Source organism: Rhynchophorus ferrugineus, unplaced genomic scaffold (genome assembly GCF_030347505.1).
Source record: "Rhynchophorus ferrugineus isolate W39M unplaced genomic scaffold, kcgeb_rfMv2 rfM1, whole genome shotgun sequence".
Taxonomy (NCBI): Eukaryota; Metazoa; Arthropoda; class Insecta; order Coleoptera; family Curculionidae; genus Rhynchophorus; species Rhynchophorus ferrugineus.
In genome coordinates, this window is record NW_027472580.1 from 5,613,046 (window position 1) to 5,633,193 (window position 20,148).

Here is a 20,148-nt window from a genome sequence, read left to right on the forward strand (position 1 = left end):
TACAGCTAAGGAACTGAGCCACTACAATTCGCCTTTGGTGGCTTTTTCTGCCTAAACTTCAATATTCTGTCGAAATTTTAGTGAATGTTAATTCACAGCAACTTCAGTCCACCTTTACCTGAGACTCTCTTTACTTCAGATCTCATTGCCAGTGCAGTACTGGTCGTACATTTAATTTCCGCTAACGTATTGAACACATTAATAAATCGAAAAGCAGAAAGAAACATCAGATAACTTTAATGAATTTATTCAATACATAATATATATTTATATATATGAGAAACTAACGAACTGGTATATTTAAAGTTCTTAATAGTAAATTCCCTTTAAAAAGGGAGTGGGGGATGTTGAACTTGAGCCTCCTCGATGGTTCTGTGGAAGATTTTGGTTTCGTGGAAAAAGGAATTCGGTACACCGTCGACGAACAATTTGTCGAACTTGATGTGCCTGTCCAGTGGATAGAAGGTTGGGTACTCGTCGATGTAGCCACCTCCAGTTCCTGGGTGTGGATAATTGTAAATCATGTCTTGTAGTTGACCTTGATACGGTTTGTACGGGTGAATGAAGAAGTAGAATTGATAAGGGGTACCACTGACGCTACCTTTAGGAAGCATGTACCTAAAATATTTAATTTTTATATTAAAAGACAGTAATAAATTTAAACATGTCTTATATAATTATTAGCGTTGGGAAGTATCGACTAAAAAAAGACCATCAACTGTTTAAAAATTGACTACTCTTTACTATCTACTTGTTTCTTGGGACTTATTTATTAACATTCTGTCTTTGCCGTCCTAGCCGCGACCTTCAAAATGAAGCCATTATTATGAAGGTAATAAATTTCAACAACTATCTCTTTTCATTGATAAAAGAAAAAGCGCATGTTAGAATAAAATAAAAAGAAACAATTACTTTGTTATATTATGCCATTGTTACTTTCTGGATATTAAAATATGACTAAATATATTTGGGATGATATTCTATTCGTCTTTTCGCACTACCACTTGCCAATTTGTACTGAGAAGCACAGAAAATCAAACAATTATCTCCGTACTTTCCCTTCTCAAAATTAGTACAGGAATTCGTACATCTCCGCCTGTTATATCTGAATAAAAAAAAACATTCGAAGTGTACATTTGACTGAAATAGTATTTACAATTTTCAGTCGCTAATTCTTCTATTATTGACTAGTTCGACTGTTTCGCGGCTATCGACTGTTTCTATTCTATTTTCAGTTCGTATTTTCCAACGCTAATATTTATAGATATACAATACCCATAAAATCTGAGAATTTTAATATTTATATTAGGTGCAAACATATATTTTTAATAACAATATCTACTGGTGAAAATATTATGCAAAAATGTAAACAACTACAAACTAAATAATCTAACCTAACTGATGGTTTTCTTTTATTTATTCATTGAGTTATATCATTGATTCGACATTCGTTACTTTTGTTATTTAATATGAATAATTATGTTGCCGAAGCCCATCATATTTATAAAACTTTATAAAAATATTGCAAAAATGTTGAATTGCCAGTTTTGGTTTCAAAGATTTGAAAGTTATGATCTTATTTTCAATGGCAAAGAAGGACCTGGGGAACTCAAACTGTTCGAAGACAATAGGTGGGAAGACTTATTGGATGAAATTCCAACCTAAAATCTCAAAGAACTATCAGATAGCTAAACAGTTGATGAATTAATTATTTTAAGATATTTACAAGCGAAGGAAAATATTAAAAGCAAAAAAAAATGCTGCCACACGAACTGCTTCAAGATATTTTTTCAGTTTTCAATTTAATTACTTAAGAATAATGAATATTCTGTAGCGTATTGTAGTTGACAATGAAATATGAATCTACTACAACAGCTCCAAGTGCAAAGAGTGATGTGTTAGCCGAAAAGAGCCGTTCATATCAATACCAAAACACAATATTCAAAACCATAAAGTCTTGCTGTCCATATGGTGGGATAAGCTAGATATAATGTATTAGAAGCTGCTAAAACCGAATGAAACTATCACAGCAGATATCTACCGACGTCAATTTTATGAAATGAATGATATATTGTTTCAAAAAAGGTCAGCAATAGTGAGTAACCAACGCAAAGTCATTGTCTTGCATGACAATGCTCTGTCACACTTCAAGTTTAGAAAGATAGACTGTTGCAGCTGAAATGCCTCACACAGCGTACTCAGCACGCAGTACCTTCCGAAAACCGCTTGTTCAGAGTAATACGGTTTCTAATTGCTGAAGAAATGCGAAAAAAGATCCATGATTAAATAGATGGCAAACTCACATCGTTCTTTCGACATGGTAACACAATTTTGCCAGATAGATGAGAAAAGGTTATAAAAATTTATTGAAAATATTTTGATTAATATAACAGGTCAATTGAAAAGTCCCCGACCTGACGCACAGATGGCGCTACTAGAATTAAATCCATATGTTTTTAGTTAGACCTAATACTCAAAAGATGTGTATATAAATTTGACAGCTGTCGGATCCTTAGTTTGTAAATTATAGCATTCTGAGTAAAGCAACGTTTATTATTGCGAAAAAAAACTGATAAAAAGGAATTTCGCGTGTTGATAAAATATTGCTTTTTAAAAATACAGTTGAAGCAAAAACTTGGCTTGGTGTCAAATTTGCGGAGGGCTGCCTCAGGAAAATCAACCATCAAGGTCTGGCATCGAGTTCACTCTTCACTAAAAACAACGACGAGTTGATAATTCGGAGCAGCACAATGCACCGTGTCAAAAATCCGTGAATTGGACTTCGAATCGCTTTCTCATCAACCGTATTCTCCAAATCTGGCCGCCAGCGGCTATTTCCTCTCCTCAGATCTCAAAAGAATGCTCGCTAGGAAGAAATTTCCGTCAAATGAAGAGGTAGTCGCCGAAACTGAGGCCTAATTTGAAGTAAAAGACAAATCGTACTACAAAAATGGTATTGAAAAGTTGGAGGGTCGCTATAATCAGTGTATCACCCTTGAAAGGAATTATGTTGAATAAAAAAAAACTAATTGTGCCAAAAAAATGTGTTTTTTGAAGTGACAAATGATCTGAATATATGCAAGCACTTAATAAAAGACCAATTTTAATATTAGAATTAAATTATAAAAAAGATTAAATAAAGTATCAGTATTAATATGAAAGGGAATCTAGGGAAAACTGATATTCCAAATTGATATTATTTAAATTGACAATACATACAATACACACTTTTACTGGTTCTGTAGTTCTTAATTTTTTAGATGACCTTTGATGACCAATTTTTGGTTGAAGTTTATATTTAACTTTAATTAATTAACAGCTTAAGGTATGAAGAAGAATATACCATATATTTTATAGAAGACTAATAATATTAAACATTTCTTATTTAGTTAGGAACATACTTAAAATTTTAATGGCTAAAATAGTCAATGAATTAATATAACATTGACGTATGCGTTATAATAATTTCGTTTACAAATTCTCATATCTCAGATCAATATATTATTATAATCTTATACTTAATAGCATTTTAACCAATATTCACAAAAAATAGAAAGAAGAATCCAAATAATTTATTTTAAACAATTTTTGAAGAATATGTTAAATATATAATATAAACCCATCCATATTAGGAATTTAAGCTCAAGGAATTTTGAAAAACATTTGAAATTTATCTTCTTTCCCCCTCATAGTCTTCTTGATATTGTCAGTATTTTTGATATTATTTTGATTGATATCAGACAAAATATGGAATGAGGTCTTGCTGAAAATGCTGTATTATTTCATGTACATCATTTCTTTAGGTACATAAATTTTAAGGACATTATTTTACAGCATTACTTGATGAAACGAGTAATTGTGATGAATATCAACGATTGATATAGTTAAGCCGAACACTGCATGAAAATCGGCTGAAATACGATCAAATATACAACAGTATTATTCTTCAGCATGGTAAGATTTGACAAGTGTTACAAAATCCGTGAAAACATACTTGGAAACATTAAATGCGGGTCATTTCTTATGAAGATACCAAAAAATGGGTCGATTCGTAGATAGCCTCGAAAGAGACATAGTCATTTTGAGATAAAATCCTTAAATTACCTGAAAGATGGGAAAAGTAACGACCATCGATGAACAATGCTTTGAATAAAATATATTGTACCAATTTTTCACAATAAATGTTCAAATTAAAAAAGAATGCTTTAAAACTAGTTTATAAACTGGTATTAATTAAAATTTAATATAACTAAGAACTATTTTCTACATATTAAATTCATTGCATTATTTAAACAAACCACCAATCTCAACAAACTATTATCTCAATACTTCCTTAAATCAAAAGCATAAAGACCAAAATACTTTTTTCTCATACTATAACAGATATATTTCCTAATATTATTCAATTCTCACCTGCTGGGGAAATAGAAGTAACTATCCTTTCCAGTAATGTGGAACTTACTGACGCCTTTATGTGCTTCGGAAACCTTTTTGGAAAGCAAATGGTATGGGGGTTTTTCCACGCCATAGAAAGAGCTTTCGTGGGAACTACGTTTAATAACATTCGCGCCGACATGCAAGTGCCACTTAAATGAATCAATTGGTACGAAGTTAACCCTATAACACGATAATTAAAATATGAAAGAATATAGTTGAACATTTATTGATACATACCTGTTAAAAGTAATATTAATATGATTTCCAAATTCGTCGTACTTTGGACCAAGGAATATTCTGACCACGGCTTGAGTATCGTGCACAGAATTCACATGGATCTTGTAGGTGAATGGTTTGTGATTCAAACGTTGTTGAACAATTAATACCTAAAACATTTTCAATAATATAAACAGAATGATCACAGATATATGTTTAAAACATAATTTTAAGATATAAAATAACGTAATAATGCTACTTGCTACTTGCAACTTTTATATAACAGGTCAATTGAAAAATACATATAGATACTAGAATTAAGTCCATACGTTTTTTAGTTAGCCCTAATCCTCAAAAGATGCGTGTATAAATAACGATGTGGCAGCTATTGGATGAAAAACAATTTCGCATGTTGATAAAATATTGCTTTTTGAAGGGAAAATATACAGTTAAAGCAAAAACTTGGCCTGATGCCAAGTTTCCGGACACTACTCCAGAAAAATCAACCATCAAGGATTTGTAAGCTAAGTTTAGACGTAGTGAAACCACGTCTAAACCGACGAAAACGTTTAAAAAAATCCATAAAATGATTTTGAATTAACTTAAATTGAAACTGAATGAACCAGCAGACACTCTAAAGATATCAAGTGAACGTCTACATCATATCATTCACCTATATTTGGGTATGAGAAAGCTCTGTGCAAAGTGGGTGCCGTGCGAGCTCACTTTTAACAAAAAACAACGACGAGTTGATGATTCGGAGCAGTATTTGAAGATGATGAAGCATAATAAACCTGAGTTTTTACATCGATATGTGACAATGGATGAAACATGGCTCTATCATATCACTCCGAAGTCCAATCGACAGTAATCCGAGTGGACTCGCTGAACACGCTCCAAAGCGTGCGAAAACGCAACAGTCCGCTGGCAAGATTATGGCGTCTGTATTTTGGGATACGCATGGAATTATTTTCATATAATTTTCATTGGCTACCTTGAAAAAGGAAGAACCATTAACAACGACTATTACATAGCGTTATTGAACCGTTTCAAAGACAAAATCGCCGAAAAACGGCCGCATTTGAAGAAAAAGAAAGTGCCGCTCCACCAAGACAATGCACCGTGTCACAAGTCAGTGAAAACGATGGCAAAAATCCTTGAATTCGGCTTCAAATTGCTTCCTTATTCACCGTATTCTCCAGATCTGGCCTCCAGCGACTATTTCCTGTTCTCAGATCTCAAAAGAATGCTCACTGGAAGAAATGTTCGTCAAATGAAGAGGTGGGCGCCTAAACTCAGGCCTATTTTGAAGAAAAGGACAAATCGTGCTACAAAAATGGTATCGAAAAGTTAGAGGGTCACTATGATCAGTGTATCACCCTTGAAGGGAATTATTATGCCAAAAAAATGTGTTTTACTATGGTAAGCCGGGGACTTTTCAATTGACCTGTCAGTCTTAAAAGGTATGTTGTAAGCTTTGTAAGAAGAATTTTGAAAAAGAGCTAATGAAAATTTGAATAATGCTGATCAGGGTTAATTTATTAAGAAATCAAAAGACGAGAGTGACAAGAATCAAAACACACATTTAACAATCAGAAGAAATTAAAAATTATCTTTACAGCATCAATTTTCAATAATATAAATAGCATGAAACTTCAATTCATGTCTCCAAATGTGAATAATGACAGATATATGTTTAAAAAATAATTTTAAGCGAAAAAATAACGTAATAATGCTACTTGCTACTTGCACCTTTATATAATCTTAATAAGATATGTTGTAAGCTTTGTAATATAGCCTCGAACTTTGAAAAAGAGCTAATGAAAATTTGAATAATGTTGATAAGGGTTAATTTATTAAGAAATAGACAAGAGTGATGAGAATTAAAATACACACATTTAACAATCAGAAAAAAAAATTAAAATTACCTTTACAGCATCAGTTTTTAGTTCTACCGGATTCTTCCACACGGCGTTACATCCATCATTGTAGAAGTCTTCGAAGAACGTAATCAACCTGTCGATTTCAACTTTATCAACTGTCACACCGGGGAAAACTAAGTCATCTTTGGTATAAGGTTTCAATCGTCGTTGGAATTTGTGATAGTATGAAAGGAACTAAATGGAGTTTCAATTACCGATTTAAAATACCAAAAGGTAATGTTATGAACTAATTTACCTTTTTGTAAATAGAATACACTGCTGGATCTCTTAAACAAGTCTCTGGGTGGTCCAGTGCCGATGGAACAACATGATGATACGACACAGGTCTGTGAGCGTAGCCAAGGATGTGTTTAGCGTAAGCTGTGTAGCTGCAGTAGTAGTCGTGATACGGTGAGTCTTCATTAGCATGGAGAAGATTACCGAATACATTTACGGGATGTGGTTCATGGTAGATGTTAAATTTCTTGTCGTGTTTCTACAAAAATAATTGGATCTACGTGAACAGTTAAAAACTTCGAAGGTCTGGATAAAATATCAATACTAAATCCACTGCTTGTTCAGTAGCAAACCGTTCAAAATTTTGAAATATTTCTGCAATTCGTCGCCATAGACAAGAATAACAAATTTCAGGAAGCTCTCAACAACATATGCTTACTAGGTATCCTCGTATCTAAGCACTATAATATTAAATTCACACAGCCGTCACACGTCAAAAGAACCGTAGCCTACTAAATACAATCAATTCGTTAAATGTATATGAATACTAACTAATCAGTGAAGATCATCGTAAGTGGTAGAACTTTTCTTCTTCTGCCTTTCCTATAAGCATGACTTTCTTTTTGTTTTTAATCGTTATCATTCCTATTCTGCTTGCATCATATTCAATCTGTTTAAAATTTTCTGTATGTGATCTGCTCTATCAGTTGTTACAATTGTAGTGAACTTATTCTCTACACTTTGTAACAGTACCGCTTTCATAGCGCCTCCATACTTCTTAAACCTAACCTAATATCATGTCGATGCTCCCATCACATGTAGTATTTAACACATGAAACAAAAAAAGTTTTTATTTAGCCGGTGTTTTCTGTTCCCGTGCGAATTCCTGTCACCAATGTGGTAGTGAGTGTTGCGATAAATAATCGGGTCGACTGTGTACATATTCCGACCGACCAGACTAACATTCCCACACCTTCATTTGTGCAAAAAATCACCCACTGTACCTCCTAACCACATATCTATTTTTTCATATTTTTTATGCATATATGCATTTTATACTGAAATATATAATATATATGGTGTTTTTACAAATTGAAAGACCTTTCCAAACCTTTTGATATTCATGTTCACTAGGCATTATAGTTAAAAGATTGATACCAAAACAACTTTCAAACATTTCAGTATGTTTTCAGAAAGAGTTCATCAGAGAGCGTTGTATCCCCAAGTGTTCACTATATGGTGTAGTTTACAAACCAATAATATCAGTTCAAACATCAATTGCTTTCTCGAATGAATATATAACAGAAACTAAATACGAAATAAAAGCCTCATAACAAAATCCTTCAAAAAAAATATGATTTGACTTCCAAATTCATTTATATGAATTCAGGTTTTGCAACTTAAAAAACAGAGCTCCAATATCACTATGTATGATATTCTTGTCGAGGCCTTTCAAAGTTTTTTGATGTTCATGTTTACTAGGCATTATAGTTAAAAAAATAATACCAAAACAACATTCATATATTTCAAAATGTTTTATAGTATACGAAAGTAAAGAAGTAAAATTGACAATTGTGAAAAAAATTTTCATCAGATAGCGTTGAATTTCCAAAGATTCTCTATATATTATTCTCTGTAGTTTACAAACAACCAGTTCTGAAACATCATTTGGTTTCTTGAAGGCAGTTGTGATCAATATATAACTGAAATTATATACGAAACAATAACATCATAACAATATCCTTTAAATAACACAATACTTGGCTTCCAAATTAATTTACCCGAGTTTTTACAATTCGATTCAGGTTTTATAACGTAAAAAAATACTTACCGTTACTACACGTCCACTATCAATCACTTCGCAGATGCGGTTAACACATTGGTGCACCGTATCGAAAGAATTCTCGTATTTCGAGCCAACAGGTTCGATGCTATTCCTTCTCGAGTCCTCCAGACTGACGAAATTGGGCCTCTCGGGGAAGGGTTCTCCATTAGGATACTGTAGCGATGGATAGAAGGGTACTTCGAAGGGAACATGTAAATCTAAAATCGGAATTTCGCCCTTTCCGTGCGAGAGCCTTTCCAGATAATAGCGGGCCACTAGAGATTGTATTAAATCCAATGTAAGTTCTCCTGAAAAGCATTAGAACATTGATTATCTATCTACACAAATAAATTGTTAAATGTCGTTTTATACAAAATGGCAAACTACAACAGTTCTTCACCGAATGCCTTGAAATGTAATAGAATATTTCATCCGAATAAGCGTGTAGTTTTTTAATCTTATTAAATTTTTTTGTTAACTAATATATTACTAGTAGTTGTTGCCGACTAATTTACAATTTGTCTTTACGGTAACTTAAAACTAGGTACTAATCTAGGAAAACCTATAGATCTTTACTTAATCTCTAATAAAATAATATTAAATTAAAAAAAGTTACTAGAAACTTTCTATATTTTTACTATTTTAGTACACTTCACTACACAACTACGCAAGAAATCACGGTCAATTCTCTGGAATATCTCCAAGTTCAATGCTCTCCAAGAGGCGCAGTACTTAATTTTAACATGGGAGTAAAGTATTTCCTCATAACTTGTTGCGAATTTGCTCCACAACAGTTGCAATTCGAAGGTCTCGGTATAAGTAATTATTCCTATAGTGTATGGCTCATTCACAATATTTTTCAGCACTTTATTCTGAAATACTTATCTCATGTTGCTGTTACTTCTCGGAGAATATCCGCATAATTGAATTCCGTAGGTCTATATAGGTTTTAGTAATTGCTTTTACAGTAGCAACTTATTATATCATTATTTTAATACGACTTCTTTCCTGTTCTCATTGATATGATCCTACCAACAAAGTTTTACATCAAAATTTATACCAAGTTACTTACTCTTGTTGCTGTATATGATAAGATTGTTATTCATATTTATTTTTATATGAACAATTTGGTTGTAGATGAATGCAATATGTAGTGATTTACTCTTATTGACTTTTATTATGTATGTTTGGGTCTTTTTATTTATATTGTTACTTGCGTGTTCCAGTTTTCTGGCTGCTTATTTACGATTGTTGCAAGTATCGTATCAGAAAATGTAACCATACTAATATTTTCAATTTATGGTATGTCCCAGGCATAGAACAGGGAACACGACCAATAACACTACCTTGCGATACCCTTGCTTTTGTTTCTTTCATTGTTGAGTAAACTTCTTCTTGTTTAACTCTAAATATTTTGATTGCAATTTAAGAGTTATAAATGGGTCCATTATACCAGACTTTATGGAAGGTTTGCGCTACGTCCCAAAATATAACTTAGCGTTTAAAACAAGGATTTTTTATTTTAATAGAATTTTATAAAATTGGAAGTAAAAATCTTCTTGATGAAAAAATAATCTGGCTGTTATGAACCAGTTTATTGATTTGTTTGAATCGCTATGCTAAGACCAGCCAATGCTTTTTTTTCTGCATTTTTGTGACAATGTGCAAATTATATTCAATATAAGCTCTTTATAATGCATCTTCCACCTAAGAAGTGCTGTGTAACCAGATGTATAGAAAGCAAAGAAATTAAACATCGTCTCCCTTTCAAGAAGTTTACGGCACTATTTAAAAGAACAAGTAAATCATGTTAAAAACCCCAAAGGATCAAGATTAAGCATGTAAGATTATATTTTTTTAGAAATTTAACCTATTTTTTTTCATATAGTTAGCAACAAATAAGTGAAGAATAGATACGTGAGGATATTGTCCAGAGTAAGATAGATAAAACCAAAGTGTGCTCAAATGGAACAATATTAAAATTACATTGAAGATAATTATGGAGTTAAAAATACAAATGCCTCCAAGAAATATGTATAAAAAATGTAAATTCAATTTTATATAAATATTTTTGTTTACATTGTGCTATGACTAAATCTGTAGACCCACAAGATGAGATTAATTTTATAAAGGCAAGGCAGTGAGTCTATCAAGATAGTTTTATTATACTGTGTGAAAATATTTAAGCTATCTTTTTTATTTAATCTCAGATTTTGCTATGTTAATAACAAAGCAGTAATTTTAATAGTTATCTTTGTAAAAATATAAATGTTAGACCTTTACAGTTTAAAATACACAACGATTTTTAGGATAAAATGTTACAAATAATTATAAGGTGTGTGATACATACTTTTATATTAAACACAGCGATAAAATTTTAACAGACGTGAATTTTCAGTATAAGAAGACACATAAGAGAACTACAGGCTACTTAGGGGGTATAAAAACATGGTAAAAATAGAAATCTCCATAAGAGCTTTTGCAGATGATGTAATAATAACAGCTAATATGTCAGAACACGTACAGAAAATGTTAAACAAATGGAATATGTTACTACGACATTATGAAATGATGATAATGAATAAAATCGAAAGTTATAACGAGGGGAGATCAAGTAATAAACACCCAAATTAAGGAGCAAAAAGAACTCAACTATATGTATCTGGGTATAGAAATCAGAAGGAAACCAACAAATGGAAATTAATGAGAAGTCATGAATGAATGAAAAAAATAATTTGAAAAATTAAAAAAGAAATACCAAGTAGAACTGAAATGGAAGTTTACAAATCAATTTATAGACCAACCCTAGCTTTCAGTTACGACACGTGCGTATTGTTAAAGATAAGCAAGATACAAAGTAAGTAAGATACAAGCAGCAGAAATGAAATGCCATAGAAAAGTCAGATGCTTAACAAAGATAGGCAGGTTGAGAAGTAGAGAAATAAGAAAATGTCTTAATATTAAACCAGAGAAAAATTATATATATGTTGGTAAATTAAATTTAGTTGTGTATTTTATTGGGTAATAAAAATTGATATTAGGGTGGTTAAATTTCTTCACAACAAAATATTTTATTTACAAAATTTCTCGAATAACGATCATAGTACTTTTTGTACTGCGAAACTTGTCATCACATAAACTGTGTTTCTCTAGACTATATCCAAAGTAGCAGTGAACTCACGTCATGAAGATGTATAATGTATTGCATATTGCAGTTTGTACTTTCGTATCAGTACCAAAAAATAGTTTCCCTTTCATTTTATTCCAGTCAATCAGCCTGAAAAGTCCTTCAGTTGTCAAATGTCTGCATAATTCTTCAAAATATTAGTGATAATAAAAGGTCATAAACTGGTAAATATTGTTTTGGCATCTTGCTTGTTTTGATAAATTTCACATCGCTGTATAATATATTCGATTGCTCTCATTGAAAATACCAAGACCAAGTAAATAATCAGTCAGAAACAAATTACGTCCCTAACCAATAACTTCGAGCAAAACTGTTAGGATAACTGTACAAAATTGTATAGTAGGGTGTGAAAGATCTATATGCATAGTATGTAATGCAAATGAATGCTAACTGGTTTGCAGATGTGGCAAATGCATTAGCGAGAATGTAATGATTAAATATTATTTTATCAAGAAAAATATACACAAATAGTATCAGAAGAAACTAAGAAGAAATACAGTGATATCAGCAGAAAACACAGCAATGAATGAAACAGCAATGATAACTATAAATAAAACAACCGATCTACAAACTGTTGTGGCTGTTTAATTAACTGTAGTTTAAGTCCTTCGATAACATATGCGTTAGATGTACTCTAACATTAAAATAAATTCTCTTTTATAACATGTTTATTTCATTATTGTATTTAGATTAGAATGTTGTTATATATCGAAGGTAAAATTAACTAAAATGTCAAAGTTAAATGCGGCGACATGGCACCGTTTTAACGTCATAAATTGAGATAACGTGAGTTCACTGCTACCTTGGATAGGCTAAATTTTAAATCTAAATTACCTCGTTTGTCATTTTTCAATTTAAATTCTTCACCATCCATCCAAAACGGATAATGCAAATGACAGTAATAATGGTAAGCGTTAATGCCGACATCCTCTAAATAGTAGGAAAGGTCCGACTGTTCAGGATGAAGATTTAAGAATTGTCCAGTATAATTTGCATAAATAACGTGATGACCGCCACCTGTCTGCAAATAAAAATGACACTATCACGAAAACCCATCAGTCAGTTGTATAATAAACTTACACTCTCCAGATGAACCATTTTGTGCTTGTAAACTTCTTGTAATGTTTCCGTGTTGAAGAAATACCAAGGAAATACTTCGTAGATAGCAGGTAAGATAAGTCCATAACAATCCGGCCTGTGTACAACAGCTAAGGATGTAGTGTAGACAAATAAACCTGAAAGATAATTATTCTATTAAAAGTTATTTTAAATGTAGCATAGTAACGCAAATACCAAAGAAATGCAATAAAATATAATTCGTATTAGCCTTGCATTATAATCAACTTAATCAAATGACTATTAGAATAATATTCTTTGAACAATTATCTCAAAATAAATATTAATATAAATAAATGATCAGAAATGCAAATTCAAAATAGATTAATAAAGTAAAACATTCATCTTCATAGTATGTTTTGTAATAATAATAAATAATCATAACAATAATTTATAAATCAAAAGTATACAATTATTGTATCAACCATACCTTCATTCAAAAATTCACGTAAAACTACTGCTACCCTATGGAAAATGTCAAAGTCTAACGAATAATAAAGGAGCTTGAAGAAGGCTATTGCTTGTTCCAAGTGTTCCTCTTGACCAATAGAGAAGGGCTGATTCTTTGGAACAAGGTAATCATTGTGGAAGAATTGAATAACTGTATCAACTACTTCTGGTTTCTAGAAAATAGATAACAAAAACACTATTTAATTGACTTCATGAAAATCAGCATTTAATCCCAATAATAACCAGTGTCAATTAAACAAATATATAATATCAATTTACATTTTACAAGTCCAACTATAAGTAGTAACTATAATTATAAATATACTTTTTATCCATCATAGTAAATATGTTAAAATAGAATTAACTCAATAAAAATAATAAAAAATATAATAATATTAAAGACTTACAGAAAATGACGATTTATGAACTTGCAGCCATTGAACTGGGTCTACAACAGTCTTACATATCTCCAGATGTTCTTCTATCTGACTAGGTTGGATAATATCTTTGAATAACTTTAAAACTTTATTTTGCTTATCTAAGAAGGCAGCATCAGCTGAAAATATTAAAGAAATAAAACAATATTAGTTATTGATAATTAATAATGGTTAGATGAAAATCGTATTAAAATCTAATTACATTTAAGTAATAAAATTTTAAAAGATTATACATTTTATTAAATATATTTAAAAAAATAGTCCAATATCCACGAACACCAAATATATGCCATGAAATAAGAAGAAATATTACTGATGACCTGATAGATGACCTTAGAGAATTGTTTCACGGTATCCACTATTCAGATGATGTTAAGACCTGCGAAGTTATTTCAATGGGTCATTTCATATATATATATATATATATATATATATATATATATATATATATATATATATATATATATATCTTTATTTTTACTCTGATTTACCTGAACTGTGAACAGGTTTATTAAAGGTATTTTCGTTTACGATATTAGTATGGGCATGATCATTAATTCTTGGATTCACCGAAAAGAAATCGTCCTCATGACAAATCAAGATCAACTTGATGTTAGCATTATCACAAATTAAATGTATGAAATGCGTAAAAACAATGAGTAGTTTTTTCAATAAAAACTTACTTTAATACTTGAGTAAAGCATACAATACTTGAGTGAAACTTTATTAATATGGGATTACAATTCAATGCTGATTAGCTCGAAAAGAGGGTGATGAAACATATAAGGGTACGTTATATACAATGTTAATATGTTAATTAAACAATACAATATGTTGATATACGATAATTGTAGGATTTCATATTCTAGAATGTGAAAGATGTATATCCATTAGATATATGTGTAACTATTTTGCAGATGTCAGACCCTTTAGGGAGAATTCAGTGATTAGTTTTATCAAGAGTGATGTACATAGGTATTAGCAGAAGAAATAAAAATTACAGTGATATCAAAATCACTTGACAAGGAAACACGCCATCGAAGGAATTAAGAGCTAAATGTAAAAAGATAAATATCATCTCCAATGAAAGTAAAATGAATTACTGGGATATACAATTATCAACTAGGTAAATAAGGCCTGCAGGGGGTACCGCTACATAATAGAAAACGCGCTTAGAAAACTACCACATGGGTGGTATGGAAAAGAGTTCAATAGAAATATAATAAAACAACTCTAACCTATAAATTATTGTGGCTGTATATTTAAGTGTATTTTAAATTATTCGATAATATATGCATTAGATGTACTATAATGTTGAAATAAACTACACAGAAATTTAATCAATTTATTTGAATTAAAATTTTGTCATATATTAAAGCCAAACTGAACTAACTCGAAGTTGATACGGCAACATTGCATCATAAATATTATACGTCATACATATTAAGTCTTCTTGCATGTATTTTGGTCGCCAATTAATCACTATGCAAGGGAACTGTTAAATTCGATGGTATTGACATTTCTCCGCGTAAAATAACAGCTGTCCATTTAGCATTTTTACAAAAAAATTAAAATATAAAGTAGCATTGTAAAGGTTTAAACTATACGTAACTTTACTCCAAAACTACTTTTTTATGACGGCTGGTATGATATCCCTAAGTCCTACCAAACCGATTTCCTTGAAAGCATATGTTATAAAGTAAATTTTATATTTATAAGTATTTTTACTATATTTAAAAAATTCAGAAATGTTTTTCAAAAAATTCTTTAAGTAATTAAATTCTTAATGAATTAAGTTTCTTCGAACGAAAAAATTGTTTAGTAAGTAATGAAATTTAAATACAATATAAACAATTAAGTAGAAACCATCAATCAAATTCCGCTAAAATGCGATATCTGTAACTATTTTTCAAAACAATTTACTACATCTTATGTTTAAAGCCGATATTACCAACTTGTCATAATAACAATTCTGTTTTTCATGAGATCTCGGACTATAATAAAATTGTTATAATAACAATTAAGTGCATCATCATAAATAAGACAAAATTATCTTACGCAAATACAAGCAAAATATTCCGATTTCTATAAATAAAATACAACGATAGTTTATTTTCAAGAAATTTTAAAAAATCACGATTGTTATGTTATAAATACGCAATATTATATAATAAATAACCAGAAATATTCTAGTCAATAAGAGATAATGGATTTTTCATTGTACTAACTATAAGTTCGGTAGGTTTTATACAAACAGGTTTAAATATAGAAAACAACCACTAAATACTAAATATGGAGAATATGATGAGGCGAAAACAATTTGTATCCTATTTTAATGCTTCCTTGATAGATGGTTAAGCTTACATATAAAATGGATCAGCGCTAATCTATAGTAGAGACTTATCATGTAACTCTCGTATTGCCATGCATTTTAAAAATTAAATATAATAGTGAATAATAACAGTTCTGGGAATAACACATCGATCCCGAATCTGACGTATGAACAATAATTATTAATGATGAGATATAATAAAAGGAATATTTCGCAATACAGGCAACTACACTAGAAGAATTCAGATAGAGAATTAAAGAAAGTAACAGTGAGATTCTAATATGAAACTATTTTAGATTAACTCGAAGGGTACAACAGCATTGCTTTTGCCATATAATAATATGACTTGCTAAAGAAACAAGAAACAAAAGTAGAGGCAGTCAGAGGCGGTATTATAAATTATTACGTGTCATTAATATATATATATATATATATATATATATATATATATATATATATATATATATAATCAATTAATTAGGGTAGATGTGACAAAACTCACCAGTCTTGTACTGAACTTGATCCTGTACAGGAACACCCAACACCGCTCCAAGACCCAGCAGCACCAAGCCAACAGTGAATGTCGCCATCTTCTCGCCACCTTTAATCGACGCCGAAGCTACGAACGCTTTTATATGTTTACTTGCTGATCAGGTTGTATCTTCGGGAGTGATAAAAGGTTAATTTCATTTATTTTTCTGCACTTCTATGCGTGTGCTTTTCATATAAACAAAACATATCGTATCAATTTATGATTAACCTTCGTTTATGTGCAAACAGTTCAACAATAAACGGAAATATCAATCGTTTAAATAAAAGTTTATTGTCCTTTTAATACTAGATAATATTTAATCAATAAAAGTCTCCTATAAACAGGATCTTTTCTTTTAAGATGGTCATTATTGTCATCATCATCGTCAATTCATGGTTTCGCAATTATAAAAATCTCATTTTAAAAATATATAGGTGTACAATTTTTCTTTCACAATTTCTTCTAAGATAAGTTTAGAGGAAAGTAGTAGTCAACATTTAGAGATTAACAACCGTAGACGACTTTTATTCATAATATAGTCGATGTATATGTGTGTCACAATATTTTTGTGTTGTTATATGAACTTCTATAAGAAAAAATCTATAGCTAGAGCTCATCAGATGCTCTTAAACACTATAATAAGCTGCAAAATACTAGAAGAAAAAGCTAAACTGTTAAATGAAAAACTAAATGAGAGTGACAATATCGTAGCTAGTGATCGGTGATTACAATCATTTCGAATGAAAGATAGAATTCGACAGCTATCTGGTGAAAAATTATCAGCACAGTCAGAATTAAAACAACCATTCAAATAAAAATTGATAAAAGCAATACACGATTAGACTTCAAAATAGAACAAATTTACAATTGCGATGAAGCTGGTCTTCAATATGTGCCTATCCAAAGTTGTAACTTCATTTTACCGGCCGACAATACTTTCCTTCTCATTTTATTCTATTTAAAACGAGATAGAATGCCCTCTGATTAGTTCAAAACACGTAAACAAAGTATCCTGCAGAAGTTTTGAAAAACGTCTGCAAAAAAATATCTTTAAAAAAATATATATATAATCTTAAATTCACCAAAAAAACAGTCTTGATACTAGCTGTATCAGAGATCAAGATCAAATATACGAAATGTATAAAAACAGTAAATAATTTTTTCAATCGAAACATATTTTAATATAATTATTTCGGAAAAAATTGTTAGTCTGGAAAGTATCCGTGAAACGCCGAAAAATATGCAGCTATTTGAGGGATCTAGAACATCCCTTCATACACTGTGGGGTAATATTGGATTTAATTGATATAAAGATAACCGACGAAGAAGTTTAATGAAACCTCGAGACATTGCTTTTAAAAGAATTCAATTTTTAAAAACATACATACAAATCAAGGAAGAATTATTATATCAATTTGTATATTTAGATGAGACATGGATATTTGAGGATGGTAAATAGGGTCAATAATGACAAGGTGATAATAAATATAGTGTAAAGACAACAAAAGTTGATGGAAGAAGGTAAACATTGGAATAACTATCGATTAGGTTTTAGGTTTTGTTAGTCAAAATATTTATTAATGATTCATTGCAGACATATAGTTGTTAATGTTGAAAACAAGAATGGTTTAATTCCTAGTGCAGTATTGGTGTTTGAGGGCAGTGGTTTGAAAACCAGGTTTTAAAGAATTTACTATTTTTTAAAGAAAGAGATACTTGAGTTGGAGAAGATATCAACAAGTACATCAACAAAAACTGCAATTAAGAAATGACTTAAAGTACATAACATAAGTTTTGAAGAAACTATATTAAAGAATAAACTATTTGAAATTCTTACTCGGTAAATATAAATGAAATATTTAATTGCATTTTATGTAATTTACTTTTTAGAAATAAGCTTGAGAAAAGATACATAGTACATCAGATTGCTGAACGTTATGGCTACAGAGTATTACGTCTTCCTCCCTATCACTGCATATTTAATCCACTTGAGTTGATATGTGGTATTGCAAAAAAGTTTCTAGTATAAAAATAAATATAATAAAACAACACCAACACACATTAGCTATAGTTTTAATTTCTTCGAATATATGCATTACGTGTAATATATAGTTAAAATAAATTATAATACATAACATTTTTTCTCATTTAAATTTAAATATTGTTATGTCGAAATAGCGAGTCAAAATATGCTAAAACTCAGAGTTGCATTGCGATGTTTTGACAGATAACGTGGGTTCATTGCTATTTTCAATTGACTATATGTTATATCACTTGAAATATCCGCTTCAGACACAAATCCTAAAGAGAAGGAATAACATTTCTCTTGCAAGTGCTAATGCTAATGCTTAACACAAAATAAAGTCAATGATAACAGGAGCAGCAAAAAATATGTGCGCTTATTTAAAAACTTTAATATCCCTGTTGACTGTGATTGTTGAAAACCTTTTGTATGATAAGCAGTATATTCCTCAAGTGGTTTCAAAAGCGCTTTGTCCTTCAAGTATGACAGTGATTTTGAAATCGCAAAACTTCTATTCATAATGTGAAGACGCGTAATTACTCAATTTATAGATAAAGGATTTTCTAATTTCTCTTATCTCATAGATAAAGGATTTTGTAACAGAATAGTGTATTTCAATAAAAGCGTTGCTACTGTTAGATAAATCGTCCTCCAGAACAGCAACTGAGGAGCAAAAGTAGGTCAGTTTCTGTCATGTATATGCCGAATGTAACTACATTAGTCCAACCAATGGGCCAGAACATAATAAGGCTTACCAAACTGTACTACCGAAAGTTAGTTAGACAATTCTGATAACCTGAATTCTGAATATAAGATTTGAAACAGATGACATTACAAGAATCTATTTTAAATTTGCATCGTGCACGAAAATTTCTTAATTATTGAAAACTATCCAAAACACATAAGCTATACCAGTTTTTAACCAAGCTTTATATTTAGTTGAAAGAAAAAAGTATCAAAAAGCAGACTGAGATTATTTTCTTCTAACTAAAGAATAATTATCTCTGGTGTCTATTAATCCATTTAAAAAAAACGTTTATTATTTAAACCACTCAAATAACGTTTGTTAATATAAACATTTTGATAATGTAAACTACACTTGCTTGACATTAGTTTACATTAACTAGTGTTTATCACATTTGCTTATTTATACTCTACGTATTCATTTATGTTATTTTTATTTAGGTAATTATTATATCTTATGAATAAATAATAGATACTTAGGTATAGACGTAGATAAAGTGCCTGAAGGGACGTAACACTTTATTTTAAATGATATTGCAAAGCATAGCAGGTACATCTATTAAAAAATTAAACATTATAATTTGTATTCATACTGTGTATAAATAAAAGACGACTCATACTAAATTCCCATTGCTATCCCAATCCCAATTCTAAAAATAAAAATGTCAATAGTGACACAGATAACACACA

The 20,148-nt window shown here is 30.5% G+C and overlaps 1 protein-coding gene across 1 annotated transcript; it reads right to left on the minus strand.

Moving 5' to 3' along the window:
• Window positions 1-231: 231 nt before the first annotated feature.
• Window positions 232-16,877, minus strand: LOC143202914 (sex-specific storage-protein 2). Its single transcript, XM_076414920.1, has 11 exons — window positions 16,662-16,877; window positions 13,798-13,946; window positions 13,371-13,563; window positions 12,905-13,059; window positions 12,659-12,845; window positions 8,644-8,945; window positions 6,832-7,071; window positions 6,582-6,770; window positions 4,675-4,823; window positions 4,414-4,617; window positions 232-618 (listed from the first exon to the last, which is right to left on the minus strand). The coding sequence occupies exons 1-11, from the start codon at window positions 16,747-16,749 to the stop codon at window positions 327-329; spliced, it is 2,148 nt and encodes a 715-aa protein (XP_076271035.1). The 5' UTR covers window positions 16,750-16,877; the 3' UTR covers window positions 232-326.
• Window positions 16,878-20,148: the final 3,271 nt, after the last annotated feature.

What these genes read in the sequence shown, in the direction of transcription:
- LOC143202914 (XM_076414920.1), bottom strand. Translation starts at nt 16,749, where the DNA reads ATGGCGACATTCACTGTTGGCTTGGTGCTGCTGGGTCTTGGAGCGGTG. An exon ending in AAATGGTTCATCTGGAGAGT is followed by an intron (nt 12,846 to 12,904) that starts GTAAGTTTATTA and finishes TTTTATTTGCAG; the next exon opens with ACAGGTGGCGGTCATCACGT. An exon ending in TACTTCTATTTCCCCAGCAG is followed by an intron (nt 619 to 4,413) that starts GTGAGAATTGAA and finishes TAAATATTTTAG; the next exon opens with GTACATGCTTCCTAAAGGTA.